The sequence below is a fragment of the Phyllostomus discolor genome, chromosome 2, assembly GCF_004126475.2.
Source record: "Phyllostomus discolor isolate MPI-MPIP mPhyDis1 chromosome 2, mPhyDis1.pri.v3, whole genome shotgun sequence".
NCBI lineage: Eukaryota > Metazoa > Chordata > Mammalia > Chiroptera > Phyllostomidae > Phyllostomus > Phyllostomus discolor.
The window spans coordinates 59293994-59309176 of NC_040904.2; the positions used below are offsets into that span (position 1 = coordinate 59293994).

The window sequence follows — 15183 nt, forward strand, 5'->3', positions numbered from 1 at the left end:
TTTAAACAAATTATGGAATGTTTTAAAATACAGTAGCTACTGCTTATTGCATGTCAGCACCAACCAGGTGCTTATATGGGAATGCAACAAAGTTTGTAATAGTCTTCTTATTTTACAAATGAAGAAATTCAATCTTAGAAAGACATTTAACTTCACAAAGCCACCCATTCATCTTTTCTTTCATTGGACAAATGTATTAAACACCTGCTGTTTGCCAGGAATTCTGTGATGTGCTGATGACATAACCATAAGCAAGCAGGACCCAACTCTGTGCACATTAACCTGACACCTGTCAGAGAAGACAGACTGAACCAATCAATATGATAATATGTAATTAGCACAATATATTATGGAACATTTCTCCTGGAGTTGGGGAAAGTTCTGGAAAGAGGCTCTCAAAGGCTTTCCAGAGGAAGTGATTTTTTAAAACCATCTACAAGAGAAGTAGAATTAAAAAGGTGAAGTGTGTGTAGTGGGAGAATGGGTCAGGTATTGACAAATAAGAAACAGCTTGTAGGGCAGCACACAGTATGACAGCAGTACAGCATGCAGGGCAGGGCAGGAACAGAGAATGAGGAGTGAACAGGAAGAATGAATTAAGGCTTTCAGTATTCTATTCCAGGGCAGTGGGAAAGCTTTGAAAGATGTAAGCATTTAGAATTCATGTTTAGTGGGATTCCTTGGGCTGCTACTTGGAAAATGTGTTACCAAATGCTAGACTGCAGTAGGGAGACAAATCAGGAGGCAGGTTCAAAAACTCAGTGAGAGGTAGTGATGACATCAGAGGTTTTGGGAGAGAAATAGACAGCTCTCAGGGATATTTAGGATATAATGTATGTGATGAGAGAACACGGGATTGGTGAAAGAGAGAGGGAGTCAAAGATGGTGCTCAGGCTTGTAGCTTGATAGATGGATGATGATTTATTCAAGGACAGAAGGCAATAAAGAATTGTGAGGAAGATAATGGATTCAGGTTTGGATGTACTGATCTGAAAAAGCTTCAACCTAGTGGGTTGTCAATTAAGCAGTTTGAAATGCAAAGAGCATTTTGGGCTAGAAATGCAGTTTTCAGAGTTAGTGCATCTGGATATCCATGTAGCCTGGGCCTTAAATCTCTGCTTCAGGAATCACAGACCTGGGTTGAGCCAGCCCAACTATTGACTTGTGTGTTGTTCAGTAAATTACCTAATCTAAGTAGTTGAATGGCAAACAAAGCTTCTCTGAAGAGGTGATATTTAAGCAGAAACTTGAAGCAGGGAGGTGTCAGGATCTCATTGATATTTTGAAACTTCACAATGGATTACAGTAGAAAAAAAAGATGGGAGCTGGAAGAATGGCTCAGAGGTTGTGGAAAACATCACACATGTACAAAGAGTAGCTTTTGTCAATTAATGGATATACATGATCAAGAGAGTGACAAGAAAACCTACAGATAGGAGAAAATATTTACAAAGCATATATCTGATAAAGGGTTAATATCTAAAATATCTGATGATCCAAGAAGGTGGCAGAGTAGATGGAAGCTACACTAACCTCTTCCAAGGACAAAACTGGAAATACAACAAAATTATAGAGAAACCATTCTGAATAAATAACTGAACACTAGGTGGAGAGAAGCCTTTTTAACCAAGGACTTACAGAAGAAATCATATCACCACAGTGAGACTGGCAGGAAGCATAGAGTTGTGAGGGGGCTGCCTGGGCTTCCACAGATGGCAGCTGAAGTTCTGGAGAGATATTTCAGCAGCTGGTGGGGTTCCCCTAAGAAGTGTGGGGTCTAAACACCAAGCCGGGCTCCCCAGCCTAAAGCACCAGAACTGGGAAAGGAACCCAAATAACATGTGGCTGTGAAAGCAGAGGGGTTTCTGTCCTTCAGACAGAGATGGCTAGAGATGCAGAGAGCCTACTCAAGGGCCGACACACAAAATTTCACTTGTAGCCACTTACCCTGGGCTCCTGCAGAGGGAGGGCAGAGCAGACTAGAGCCACATGAGGAAAATTTAAGATTGATGGTGTTGGTGAGAGAGCTGAAGGATAAGCTGCCAGGATCCCTGTGCTCAGTCATTCCCCATACTGAAGAAGCCATCTTTCTTGGGCAGAGTACTCTACTCCAAGTAGCAACAACCTGGGGCGAAGCAATAACACCCGCCCCCCCTTGCAGGAATCCCACTTTCCCTACCTTGTGAAGCTTAAGTCAGTCTGCTGAGGAGTACAGCTGGAGGCACTTTTATTGATTAAGCCTAATAGAAAGCCTGCAGGTGAAGGTGGATCTTTGGAAGCTTTGAAACTTAAGCTGACCCTCCCCTAGGTCCAGTGCTCGTAAAAGCTGGTCTTGGTGCACAGCTTGTTTCTCTTTCCACATGCACCCAGGTCCAGCAGAGGGAGGCACATACTGTGGCTTGCTGACAGTTCCAAACATGTTGCCCAGGGCCAGTCACAGGCAGCGTCTGAACAGGACCACACTAGAGTTTTTTTATATCAACATAATACGTAGAAACAAACACAAAGAGACAGCCCAAATGGGAAGACAAAGAAATAGGCCCCAAGTGAAAGAACAAGGGAATTCTTCAGGAAAAAACTAAATGAAAGGAGGCGATCAATTTATCAGACATAGAGTTCAAAGTAATGATGGTAAGGATGCTCAAAAGCATAAAGAGACATAAAGAGACATAAAAAAAGAACCAGTAAGAAATTAAGAATGAAATACTTGAAATAAGTAATACACTGGAAGAAATAAACAGTAGGTTAGATGAAGCAGAGAATTGAACAGTGATTTGGAAGACAAGGTAGGAAAAAAAAAAACACCCAAACAGAGCAGCAAAAAGAAAAAAGAATTTTAAAAAGTGAGTTTCAGAAATCTTTGGAACAACATGAAGCGTAACAACATCTTCATCATGGGTCTACTGGAAGGAGAAGAGAGTGAGCAAGAGGTTGAGAAACTATTTGAAGAAATAATGACCCAAAACTTCCTTAACCAGGTGAAGGGAAAAGACACACGCTTCCAGGAAGTGCAGAGATTCCAAAACGGCCCATACCAAGACGCATCATACCTGAAATGGCAAAGCTTAACGACAATGAGAGAATCTTAAAAGTGACAGGAGATAAGCAGTTAGTTACCTACAAGGAAGCTCCCATTAGGCTGTCACCTGATTTCTCAATAGAAACATCTCAGGCCAAAGGGGATTGGCATGAAATATTCAAGGTAATGAAAAGCGAGAACCTATAACTAAGGCTACTTTACCCAGCAAGACTATCATTTAACATTCAAGGAGAAATAAAGAGCTTCCTGGACAAGAAAAAGCTATAAAAGTTTGTTCCCACCAAAACAGTATTCTAACAACTGTTGAAGGGATTGCTTTTAGAAAAGAAGAAGGAGAAGAAGAAGCAAAAGAAAAAGAAACATAGGAAAATAGTTTAAAAATAAAATGGCAATGGATACATATTTATCAATAATCACTTTAAATATAAATTGCTTAAGTGCTCCCATCAAAAGACATAGACAGCTTAATGGATAAGAGACAAGACCCATATGTACCATATTTTGTCATGTACAATGCACATCCACATTGTTCTTCACATTATACATGGGATTATTATGCCCATTATTATACCTATGGTATGTAATCATTATACCCATGTATAATGCACATCCTTATTTTTCCTTCAAATTTTTGGGCAAAAAGTGCACATTATACATGGCAAGAAACAGTATGCTGTCTCCAAGTGACCCGCCTCAGAATGAAAGATGCACACAGACTAAAAATAAAGGATGGAAGAAGATATTTCATGTAAATGGAAAGGAAAAAAAGCTGAGGTAGCAATACTTATATCTGACAAAATAAACTTTAAAACAAAGGCTACATACAGTAAGAGACAATGGACATTGCATAATGATAAAGGGAACAATGAAAAATATTTAAAGAACTCCAATAATTTGACAACAACAACAAAACAACCCAATTAAATAAATGAACAAATGACTTGAACAGAGATTTCTCAATATGGCCAAGAAGCATATGAAAAGATGTTTAACATCACTAATCATAAGAAAATGAAAATCAAACCCACCATGAGATACCACTTTACACCCATTAGGATAGCTAATTACAACAAAACAAGACACAGAAAACAAGTGTTGGCAAGGATGCAGAGTAATTTGAACGCTTGTATATTGCTAGTGGAAATGTGAAATGTTGCAGATGTTGTGGAAAACAGTATGGCAGTTCCTCAAAAAATAAAAAAATAAAGTGTTATGTATGATTGGCAACTTCACTTTCAGACATATAACCAAAAGAACTGAAAGCAGGAACCTGAAAAGATACTTGTATTATAATGTTCCTAACAACATTATTCATAATAGCCAAAAGGTACGACAAACAACCCAACTGTTTGTAAATGGATGAATAAATACAATGTAGTATACGTATACAATGGAATATTATTCGACCTTAAAGAGGGATGAAGTTCTGATACATGCTAAAACATGGATGAGCCTTATAAAAATTATGCTGAGTGAAATAAGTGAGGTGAAAAAGGACAAATATTGTTTGATTTCACTTGTATGAGGTGCCTAAGATAGGCAAATTTATACAGACAAAAAGTAGAATAGAAGCTATTGGGTTGGCAAAAAGTTGTTTTTTTTTCTGTAAGATGGCTCCAGTAGCACTTAGTTTTATTTAACTTAATTTGAAACTATTTTGTTACATTGTATTGTGATGGCTGTCATTTGAGCACTCATTTAAAGAACATCTAAATTAGTGAATTTTTGTAGTCATTTTGATATTGAAGACAGAAGAAGATATCCAACATTTGTGGCATATTATGGTTTATTATTTTAAGAAAGGTAAAAATGCAACTGAAACACAAAAAAGATTTATGCAGTGTATAGAGAAGGTCCTGCAACTGATCAAATGTGTCAAAAGAGGTTTGTGAAGTTTCATGCAGGAAGTTTCTCACTAGGTGATGCTTCATGGTTGCCTAGACCAGTTAAAGTTGACAGCAATCAGATCAAGACATTAACTGAGAACAATCAATCTTTTACCACTTGGGAGATAGCTGTCATACTCAAAATATTCAGATCAATATAGTTATTGGTGAAAATGAAAAAATGTGCCTTTTATTTTACAGAAAAAAAATACATATTTTTGGCCAACCCAATATTAGGGGTTGGGGAGTTATTGTTTACTGGGTATAGAGTTTTTATTTCAAATAATGGGAAATTTCTGGAAATGAATAGTGTTGATTGCACAACCTTGTGGATGTATTTAATGCTGCTGGATTGCACAAGCCTGTTTTTTCCAGAAAGGAAAGCAAATGAATTGATCTGTCTAATGGTGTTCAGTGTTTTTTTTAGGATTTTGTTAAGCATTTGATAACTTTTAAACTCATCTTTTTTCATGAACTCAAAAGACTCAAAGGTCAGAGTTCTCAAACTTGGACTCATCCCAAATACCTTAATAAATATTGAGCAGACACAGGAACCAAGATAAAGGCATAGGTAAATACACTTTGCCTCCTTGTACAACCAAAGAATGAAACAACCAATTTAAAAACAAAAACAACCAGACAATTGAACTGAATGGAAGTCTGACTCTAAGGAGTTAAAGAAGAAACATTTATGCAGGCTGGCAGGAGGGGTGGAGACGGGCAGCCAGGGAAGAGAGGACACGCAGCAAGGTGGCAGCTGGCAGACTAGGCAGTCCCACATTTGCATGCAGATAAACTGGGAGGCACCAATGGGAGAGTGAGACAGACCACACAACCCAGGTTTCCACTGTGGGCAAGATAAGGCCTCAGAACCTCTAGTTTTACAAACTTGTGGGGGTTGTGATGGCAGGAGAAATTGCTAGTCTCTTGAAACTGGGGTGAGAGCCAAGTAGCTAGCATTGTTCCCTCTCTGACCACCTACCCACATATAACACCACAATGCACCAAAGTGGGTTGCCTTGCCCTGGCAAATACCTAGGGTTCTGCCCCTTACAACATAAAAGGTGTGCTAAGCAGAAGAAATATGGCCCAAATGAAAGAACAGATCAAAACTCCAGAAAAACAACTAAGCAACAAGGAGATAATCAACCTATCAGATGTAGAGTTCAAAACACTGGTAACCAGGATGTTCACAGAAATGATTGAGTATGGTCACAAAGTAAAGGAAGAAGTGAAGGCTATACAAAGAGAAATAATATTCAGGGGACCAACAGTGAAAGGAAGGAAACTGGGATTCAGGTCAATGATTTGGAATAAAAGAAAGAAAGAAACATCCAGTTAGAACAGAATGAAGAAACAAGAATTCAAAAAAATGAGGAGAGGCTTAGGAACCTCTGGAACAACTTTAAATTTTCCAATAAGTGAATCATAGGGGTGCCAGAAGGAGAAGAGGAAGAGTGAGAAATTGAAACTTATTTGAAAAAATAATGAAAGAAAACTCCCCCAATCTGGCAAAGGAAATAGACATACAAGTCCAGGAAGCTCAGAGAATCCCAAAAATGTAGGACCCAAAGAAGAACATGCAAAGACACATAATAATTAAATTACCCAAGATTAAAGATAAGGAGAGAATCTTAAAAGCAACAAGAGAAGAGAGTTACCTACAAAGGAATTCCCATAGGACTATCAGCTGATTTCTCAAAAGAAATCTTGCAGGCAAGAAGGGGCTGGAAAGAAGTATTCCAAGTCATGAAAGGCAAGGACTTACATCCAAGATTATTCTATCCAGCAAAGCTATCATTTAAAATGGAAGGGCAGATAAAGTGCTTCCAAGATAAGGTCAGGTTAAAGGAGTTCTTCATCACCAAGTCCATATTACATGAAATGTTAAAGGGACTTATCTAAGAAAAAGAAGAAGATAAAAAACTATGAACAGTAAAGTGACAACAAACTCACAACTATCAGCAACTGAACCTAAAAAATACAAAACAAAATAAACTAAACAAACAACCAGAACAGGAACAGAATCTCCGAAATGGAGATCATTTGGAGGGTTATCAGCAGTGAGAGGGAGTGTGGAGAATGGGGAAAAGGTACAGGGAATAAAAAACATAATTAGTAGCTACGAAATAGACAGGAGGAGGTTAAGAATAGTGCAGAAAATGTAGCAGCCAAAGAACATATATGTACGATCCATGGACATGAACGGAGTGGGGGAATGCTGGAGGGAATATGGGTAGTGTGCAGAGGGAAGTAAAGGGGAGAAGAAGAGAATGGGACAACTGTAATAGCATAATCAATAAAATATACTTAAAAAATCGAGTTGTCAAGTTCCTTAATTTCAGGTACCAATTAAAATTTTAGTATATGAGTGGACATTTTACCATATTTTAGGGGAGGCATATTTTTCAAAAAATAGTCTTTTTTCTGATTTACCTTCCAGGTGATGTTAAGTTTTCTTGGGTGAAGGTGTCTATACCAGAGGGTGCATAATTCCAGATGATTTCTTCAGCAGCAATGTAGTAGCGTCTAATGTGTTTCCTATGGCTATTGTCCTCTGAAGAAGGCTTCTTACAGTCTTGTACCAGGAAAAAGGCCTGCAAACCAGCTGAAAACCACAAAGGAACAGATGTATTATAGAGCCAATGTTTCTCCTATTGCCTTGTAAATGACAGATGGAAACTGAAAAAATAGATAGCCAGAAACAGTTATTATAAATTAGGGGAAACAGTTATAAATAAATTACTACTGATGGAAAATTCAAGCAGTTTTTTTAAAACTTCTCTATATAACATACAGAAAAGATATTAATGAGTGATGTTTTCAAAAATGTGGTATGATTTTCTGTGGGCTTTTACATGGGAGGTCTTTTGATGAGAAAAAAAGACTTTAATAAATAAGTGAAGAAGAAAGGCTTTGCCGTGTTTTAAAAGGTAGTGTGGGGTAGAGGAGGAGGAATGGAATGGACATCTGTAGTTATTGTTCTCTCACAGGAAATGGTCGGGCATGTGCTGTGCCAGGCCTTCTGCTGCCAAGGTCACATGTGAGAAGTGAGATTATGTTTGAAGGTCAAAGCAACATATCCAAAGATCCAGATTAAGCTTTAATTTCTTCAGGAGACCAGTATTACAAACAAATGTTTTTCAAAAACTAGGAAAGTTTTATTACATTATATGAAAGAGACAAAGAAGGGATTCATCAAGTTAAATCAAGGAATAGCTGACTCAAATAAAAAACAAAGTTGGTTTGGACAACAATAAAAAAATACAAAGAAAGAATGAAAAAAAAGTTGGCTATATTTGATAGAACCAAGTTAAAAAAACAGACTAATTTTCAGCACAATATACAAATATTACAGTGTTCACAATATGGTGTAAATTTTACAAAGCTGAGAAACTGTACACAGTATTATACTTTAAGGGCAGTAGTATACTTTTATGGCCAATTGTTCTTTTCCAAAAATTAATATATTTTCCAGATTTCATTAGTTTATAAATATTTCAGTCTTTCAGTCTTTTAAATTATATTATGGTGCATACCATCATAGGGATAAATTTAAATTACCTGTTCAAAGTTCATATCATTCCCAATATATTTAGCTTTTAGTTTCTGATTCCTAACGATTATCACATTAGTAATATAACTGAGGCAGGACTCTTTTTTTTTTAGCTGACAGCTAATTTCAGGTAAAGACGTCCTACCTTTCAGATGGTTTAGATTCTGACAGCTAAGAATCCATTCTCCAGGGTTCTGGGCCACCATGAAAGCCTCAGAAAGGGTAGCAGGAAAGAGATTGATTGTATCCACACGGTAGTTCTTGTAAGTCAATGTTTGGCCGTGGAAGAAAGCTGCATGCACATCAATTTCATTACCCATGCCAAAAAGATACCATTTCACTCTGTCCTCTGCACACATGGACAGTCCTGGGAGACTTCCAAAAGCATATCCATTCACAGCTGTGAGTCAAGAGCAGAGATTGTGACTGATAGACATTGTTGCCTGGGATAATGATAGTTACTGCTGCAGAAATAAATCAATTTGGGATTGAAAACACCTGGCACATATACTACTATTCTCCCCTCTCTCATACCCACATCAGTCATTACTAATCCATCACAGCACTCTTTAATTTTGGACCTGAATTCAGCTTCAGGATTCTTTTCAACACAGTACTAGCAGATGAACAGGACACTGAAGATAAAGCCTATTTACTGTTTTTGTTACAAACCATATTTGTTAATACAGATGTGTACATATATACAAAACACACACAAGTAGTGAATACAAAAAAGACAGATGGTTATTTAGTAATTGATCATTAATTAGGTTGATGGTGGTAGTATGGATGATTTCTTCTTGTTTATCAAAATTTTTCCAGTTTTCTATAGTAAAAATAAATTGATTTTTTAATAAGAAAAAAAGAAAGGGCTTTTTTTAAAAAAAGATTGGAAGGCAGAATTAGAAGACAAATATATGATCTCACCTTAAGTGGAACCTAATCAACAAAACAAACAAGCAAGCAAAATATAACCAGAGATATTGAAATAAAGAACAGACTGACAGTAGCCAGAGGGGAGGGAGGAGGGGATAACTGGGGTAAAAACAGGAAGGGTCATCAAGGAACTTGTATAAGGGACCAATGGACAAAGCCAAAGGTGGGTGGGAGGTGACAGTGGGTGGGGTGGAAGAGAGTGATAGGGGAAATGGAGACACCTGTACTTAAACAACAATAAAAAATAAAGAATGTTCTGTTGAAAGCTTAAAAAAAAAAGAAGACATATGGAGAAGGAAAGAAGAAATACAGGGGACCAGTGAACAGAGCCACAAAAACCTAAAAGTTTAGAAGCAGAATGGCTTGAGAAAAAAAGAAACAGGGTCACTGTTAAAACTGAGTGGTCCTGGAGATAAGGTGGAAATTGGTTCTGGGAGGCACTGTGAAAGTACCCAGTGCAACCAAGATACCAAACCAGCCCTATCCAGACTAGAATTTTGAATGTCTTTTTCTAACATCTATTTTTGTTAACAAAAGGAAAGAGGATGTTCTAGCCATAATAAGCAAAAGTTGGAAACAAAAATCTGTATTTTCTTAATAAGTTTAGTTTTTAGCTTTGATAGTACAATTATTCTTGTATTCTCAGTTTCTTAGTAAAGGTTATTTTGAAGAAACTAAAAACAAGCAAACAGAAATTAAAACTTATTGGTCTAGTTAGTGTTAAGGTATTTGACTTATACAAATTCTGAATGATAGAAAATCACTGAGCTCATTATTCTGTCTCTGAGAATAAAAATAAGAGCCTAGGCAGAAAAGAAAACATTTCTAGAAGAAATAAAGTGAATGGAAATATAGAAGAAACGATGCAAAGTGAGGAGGGACAATGTGTAGGGGAATACCTTTTAGAACTATTTTCCTAAGTATATAATAGTTTGATGTTTTATGATAGCATGATTTTAAGCACTTAGTTTAATAATTTTAGGCTATCTCAAATAATTTTTAGAATGAGTTTGGAAGATAAATATAGAAATATAACATACATATGCATCAATCTCTAAGTGATTATTTTTATCCCTATTTTAGAGAACAATTTGGTGAATCTGGCCTTACCTGTTTTAAAGTTTCAAATTGACCTGTTTAGCTGAGTATCAAGTTGCATGTTCAATATGTTTTGTTATCAGAGCCACAGACCAGAAACAATTTATTCATATGATGTAATAAACCAGCAGAATTAATGGATCAAGAAAAATATGATAAAGGTGACATATCTTTGGCAATCTTACAATGCATTCTGTTACTCTCCTGGAAGTCTTCATTGTCTGCGTCAACTTTCTCTGGTTCGGAGCAGTAGGTTTGAATGTTGTCGTTTAGGTACCAGCTGAGATTTTCATCCACCACAGAAAACATCACTACAAATTCTTGGTCAATATTTTTTTCTTTTTCATTATCCAAAGAATCTAAAGTGAAAATTGTTATTTCAGTAGAACTTTATCTTTACCATGTATTTAAACATGTAATTTATAATTTTAAAACTTTTTATTACTTATCTTCCTAATAAACCACAAATTTAGACTAGTCACTTCCATTTTACAGAATTGGAAACATTTTGGAAGTTTTATGTTCAGTGTTATGGACTTAGCAGACACTAATATATTTGGATGTTCAGTAACCACATAACTATTAAATGCTTTTGGGAAAATGTGAAGGTTGGAATTCAAAGTTGTGTATACATCTTCTAGTGCCTTCAGCCACAAGCCGAGACAAGTCTTTGAAGGTAACTAATGATTGTTCAAGCAAGAATTAGATTTCAAGATCTTGATCTATGTTGTCTTTTTTATGATATTAGAAATAGATAATATAATATTGTATTTACCAACACAAAGCAAATAACCACAGACCTGTCACCATGGAGTGTCACTAAGGGAATCACGTTTGGGTAAAGTATACATGTTTTCAACTCCACTGTGAATTTAGATACAGCAAACCTCTCCCCGAGGAGAGCATATTTCCTGTAGCTCAGCCATATGTATGAATATTTGTTCCATTTATCCCTTCTTCTCCTATGCTGCCCTGCTCTTCCCTTCCTTCCTTTTTTCTAGACTCACTTCCTCTCCACCTTACCTGCCAAATCATAACACGGAAGACTTGACTTATACTTAAAAAACAAACTGCCCTCTCTGTCTCTTGTCTTTTGGTCATACTTGTATATTTTGAGCAATAATGAGACAATGTACCTTTTTTACAGAATATTAAAGGTCCGATGAGTCCTGAGGCAATATCTCTTGGAGCATCAATGTGAGAGTGGTAAATTCTGGTCACACAATTGCCATCTTCGTCAGCAGGACTTTGTTCTTGAGTAGCATACAGCACGTATTTATACTGCTCACCTGGATTTACTTTGTCATCTGCTTTATGAAAATCCGTGGTGTTATCAGGGTAGATGGCCCCTAGGAAGCAACATGCAATGAAATTGCAAATTGAATGTGTTTGAATTTAAAAGAAATAATAGATATTTACTAATTTATTCAACAAACACTTATTCAACATCTATTACATGTCCCCTTGGGGGATGCAGTGATATCCTATTTGAACACAGAGGCTAGAGGGTTTGTAACTTGACAGAAAATGTTATCATTATTTTTCATGTCAACTAAGTGTTCAGGGAGCAGTAATAGAAATATCAGGAGCATAGTGACTTTTGGTTTGTAATTTGAAGAACCACTCTTGCCTTAGAGCCATGGTATGGAAGCATGAACAAAATGGCTATCCTCTCCTATAATTTGAAACTTTTTATATAATATCAGATTTTTGCCTGTGAAGTAACCATGGAATTTTTTATTGTTTTGCTTTTAATTTTGTAAATATCCAAACATATTCAAAAGTTAAGAGAATAATATGTTGGACTGCCATGTTCCTATCAACCCAGGTTTAACAATGATCAACTCAAGGCCAATCTTGTTTCATCTATACCCCCATCCACTCTCGCCTCCATCACCATCTAATTATTTTAAAGCAAATCCCAGACATCACATCATTTATTCATAAACACTCAAGTATGTATCTCTAAAAGATAAGAACTCTTTTTTCTTTTAACACAAACACAAGTATCATACCTTAAAAATGATTAATAAACTAATATACCATAAAATTGTAAAAAAGAAATAAGATGGTAGTCATATGCCTCTATGCTATGAATGTAATTGTTGAGTTCATAAAAAGAATATAAAATGTGTGATTAAAACATTCACCTTCAAGCCCTGGCTGGCGTAGCTCAGTGGATTGAGCTCGGGCTGCGAACCAAAGTGTCGCAGGTTCGATTCCCAGTCAGGGCACATGCTTGGGTTGCAGGCCACGGCCCCCAGCAACCGCACACTGATGTTTCTCTCCCTCTCTCTCTCTCTCTCTCTCTCTCTCTCTCTCTCCCTTCCCTTCCCTCTCTAAAAATAAATAAATAAAATCTTTAAAAAAAAAAAAAAAAAAAAAAAAAAAAAAAACATTCACCTTCTAAAACAATAACTCTGTTTTTAAAAAGAATAGTAATTAATCAAGTCTAATTTTATCTTAATTTTCAGACTTGATCCTTATAATTTCAATAGAGTGTATATAGGCCTTGGCATTTTTGCTTATGATCAGAGCTGACATTTATTGAGATATTTCTATGTACTACCTTTGTCTCTATTTTATACATGAAGAAACTGAAGCACAGAAACTGAAGTAACTTGCCCAAGGTCATTCAGCCAGTACAAGGCAACATTGCCCTTAAACCTTGGTCTATGAATTTTGAAGTCCTTGCTCTTAACTACAGCCAAGCACCAACTTTTTTCATCATCGTTATCATCATTGAGTATTAAGGATGACATAACAGTCCTACATTCAAATAACCTTTTGGTTAATTGTGCCTCATATGTGACTCTTGAGCATGCACCATTGGCTGATATATGAGAGTACCCATGCTGCCTTAGCGGCAGCCGTTTATCTAAAGTTAGGATGGGAGGTGACAATGGCCAAAGTCTATTGACTGTCTTGAATGATGAAACTATCCTTGCCTTGAGTCCTGTTTCCTCCTTTTGGATTTTTTCATTTTCTAGGCCTTCATGCACACTGTTTATATTTCTCGTTCTGACCACTTGGCTGGAAAGAAGTTGGGCACTAGAAGAACTTCCAGCTCTCACTGCCTTTCAGTATGTGTATTCGCCCAGAAATCCCAACACATTCACACTTCACACAAACAAACACACTCAAGAGAAACAAAATATTATTATGATGAACCAAAATAGTGATTAATAAAATAGTTTGGATCTAAACAACATTGTTACTGATTTGACTAGAAGTAGAGTTCATAATCTTAGAAGTTAAAAGGTGTTCCTGCTGAAAAGTGAGAGGAAATTCCAGATAAAGAATGAGCTGAACTTACCCTCATGTTCCTTAAAATAAGTTATGCCATGTGAATGAAAAGTGTAGGGCCTAGAGGCAAAGTTTTTTAAGTGGACATGAATGGTATCTCCAGTTTCTGCTTTGATTATAGGGCCTAAAAACCCCAGCCACGCAGGTTTTTCTATCGTCTTACTAAAGGTTTCATCTGTGTATTGAAGATAAATGGCCTTCTTGTATATTCGCCCAATTCTGTCGGGGCCACTTTGAAGATAGACATTGGAATCTTCCCTGCAAAGGAAAAGAAGACAGTCATTGTATCAGAAGCCATCGTTTCCGGGGGTAACATTATAATTCAAAGAAATTAATGACCGTATCACATTAAATGTTTGTCTATTGTTGTAGAGGTGCCTCCAAAAAATGAAGAGGAGAACTGGCACTTAGTCCTGGTGTTTTAATTATGTGAAGTGTCCCACATCATGTATGCAGCAGAGAACCATCTGTAAAGGTGCCATAGACATACGATGCACCTTACCAGAGTATGTCTTTCAAGATTTTTATATTAAAACACAGAGGAATTATGGAATAGAATATAAAATTAAAGTGAAATATTAAGGTAAAGCAGTTAAGACATTTGTCACTTATGGTAAACCTCTTTCGGCTTCTGGAAAAGTTTGAGTTTATAAGCAATCAATTTGTATATTTATGTGTGTGTGTATATATTTATATATACTATAAAGTAGTAGTAGTATTTATATATACTGTAAAGTAGTAGTAGTAGTTAATTAATGATGTTAAATTAATTCTATTATTTTTTTTCTTTTAGTAGCACTAAATCAAGGTCAGAATTGATGTGTATGGCATATGGGGGTTTTAAAATTACCTTTGGATTCAAATTACCCTTATTTTTTTAATCCCTTGCTACCAAGAATACTTGAACATTGAATGTTTATATTCTGATTAGTGGCTGATTAACAGTTGCTTAAAACTTTCCTAAAAAAAATCAGTGAAATCAACAGGGGCCAGGGAAAAAAAAAAGAAAAGAAAGGAAGAGAGAGAAAGTGAGTTTGGTATTCCAACTTTGGAGCTGATTCTGAAGTTATTGTCCTTAACAGAAGCTTGGACAGAAGCTTAGTGGGATCTGTGGGTGCTGTCAGTTAGTGGTTTAGGGGGACCCATTTTAAACCTGGGCTTTGGCAAGCCCCTCTTCTACAACTGAGCAACCAACATTTCCTCCAGAAGAATAAAGCCTGATAACACACAGGCTGATGATTTGGGGTGTGTGTTTGGGGGGTGTGTGTGTGTGTGTGTGTGTGTGTTGATTACTTTTGTCTCAGGGACTTTTGATGCCTCCTTATATTCCACTCAACCCCTGTAGGCCCCAAATAACCTGA

The 15183-nt window shown here is 36.6% G+C and overlaps 1 protein-coding gene across 3 annotated transcripts in view; it reads right to left on the bottom strand.

The window, feature by feature from the left end:
- LOC114491111 (ceruloplasmin) overlaps positions 1-15183 on the bottom strand; it is an 80501-nt gene that overhangs the window by 51092 nt on the left and 14226 nt on the right. For all 3 annotated transcript variants that reach the window (XR_004901339.1, XM_028505280.2, XM_028505282.2), the window contains exons 2-6: positions 13833-14080; positions 11653-11865; positions 10702-10875; positions 8628-8882; positions 7363-7534 (exon numbers count right to left, since the gene is read on the bottom strand). Coding sequence is in view for 2 of the 3 variants with exons in the window: in XM_028505280.2 (XP_028361081.1) it covers positions 7363-7534; positions 8628-8882; positions 10702-10875; positions 11653-11865; positions 13833-14080 (1062 nt within the window). In the remaining variant the exon portion in view is untranslated. The remainder of the gene's footprint in view (positions 1-7362; positions 7535-8627; positions 8883-10701; positions 10876-11652; positions 11866-13832; positions 14081-15183) is intronic.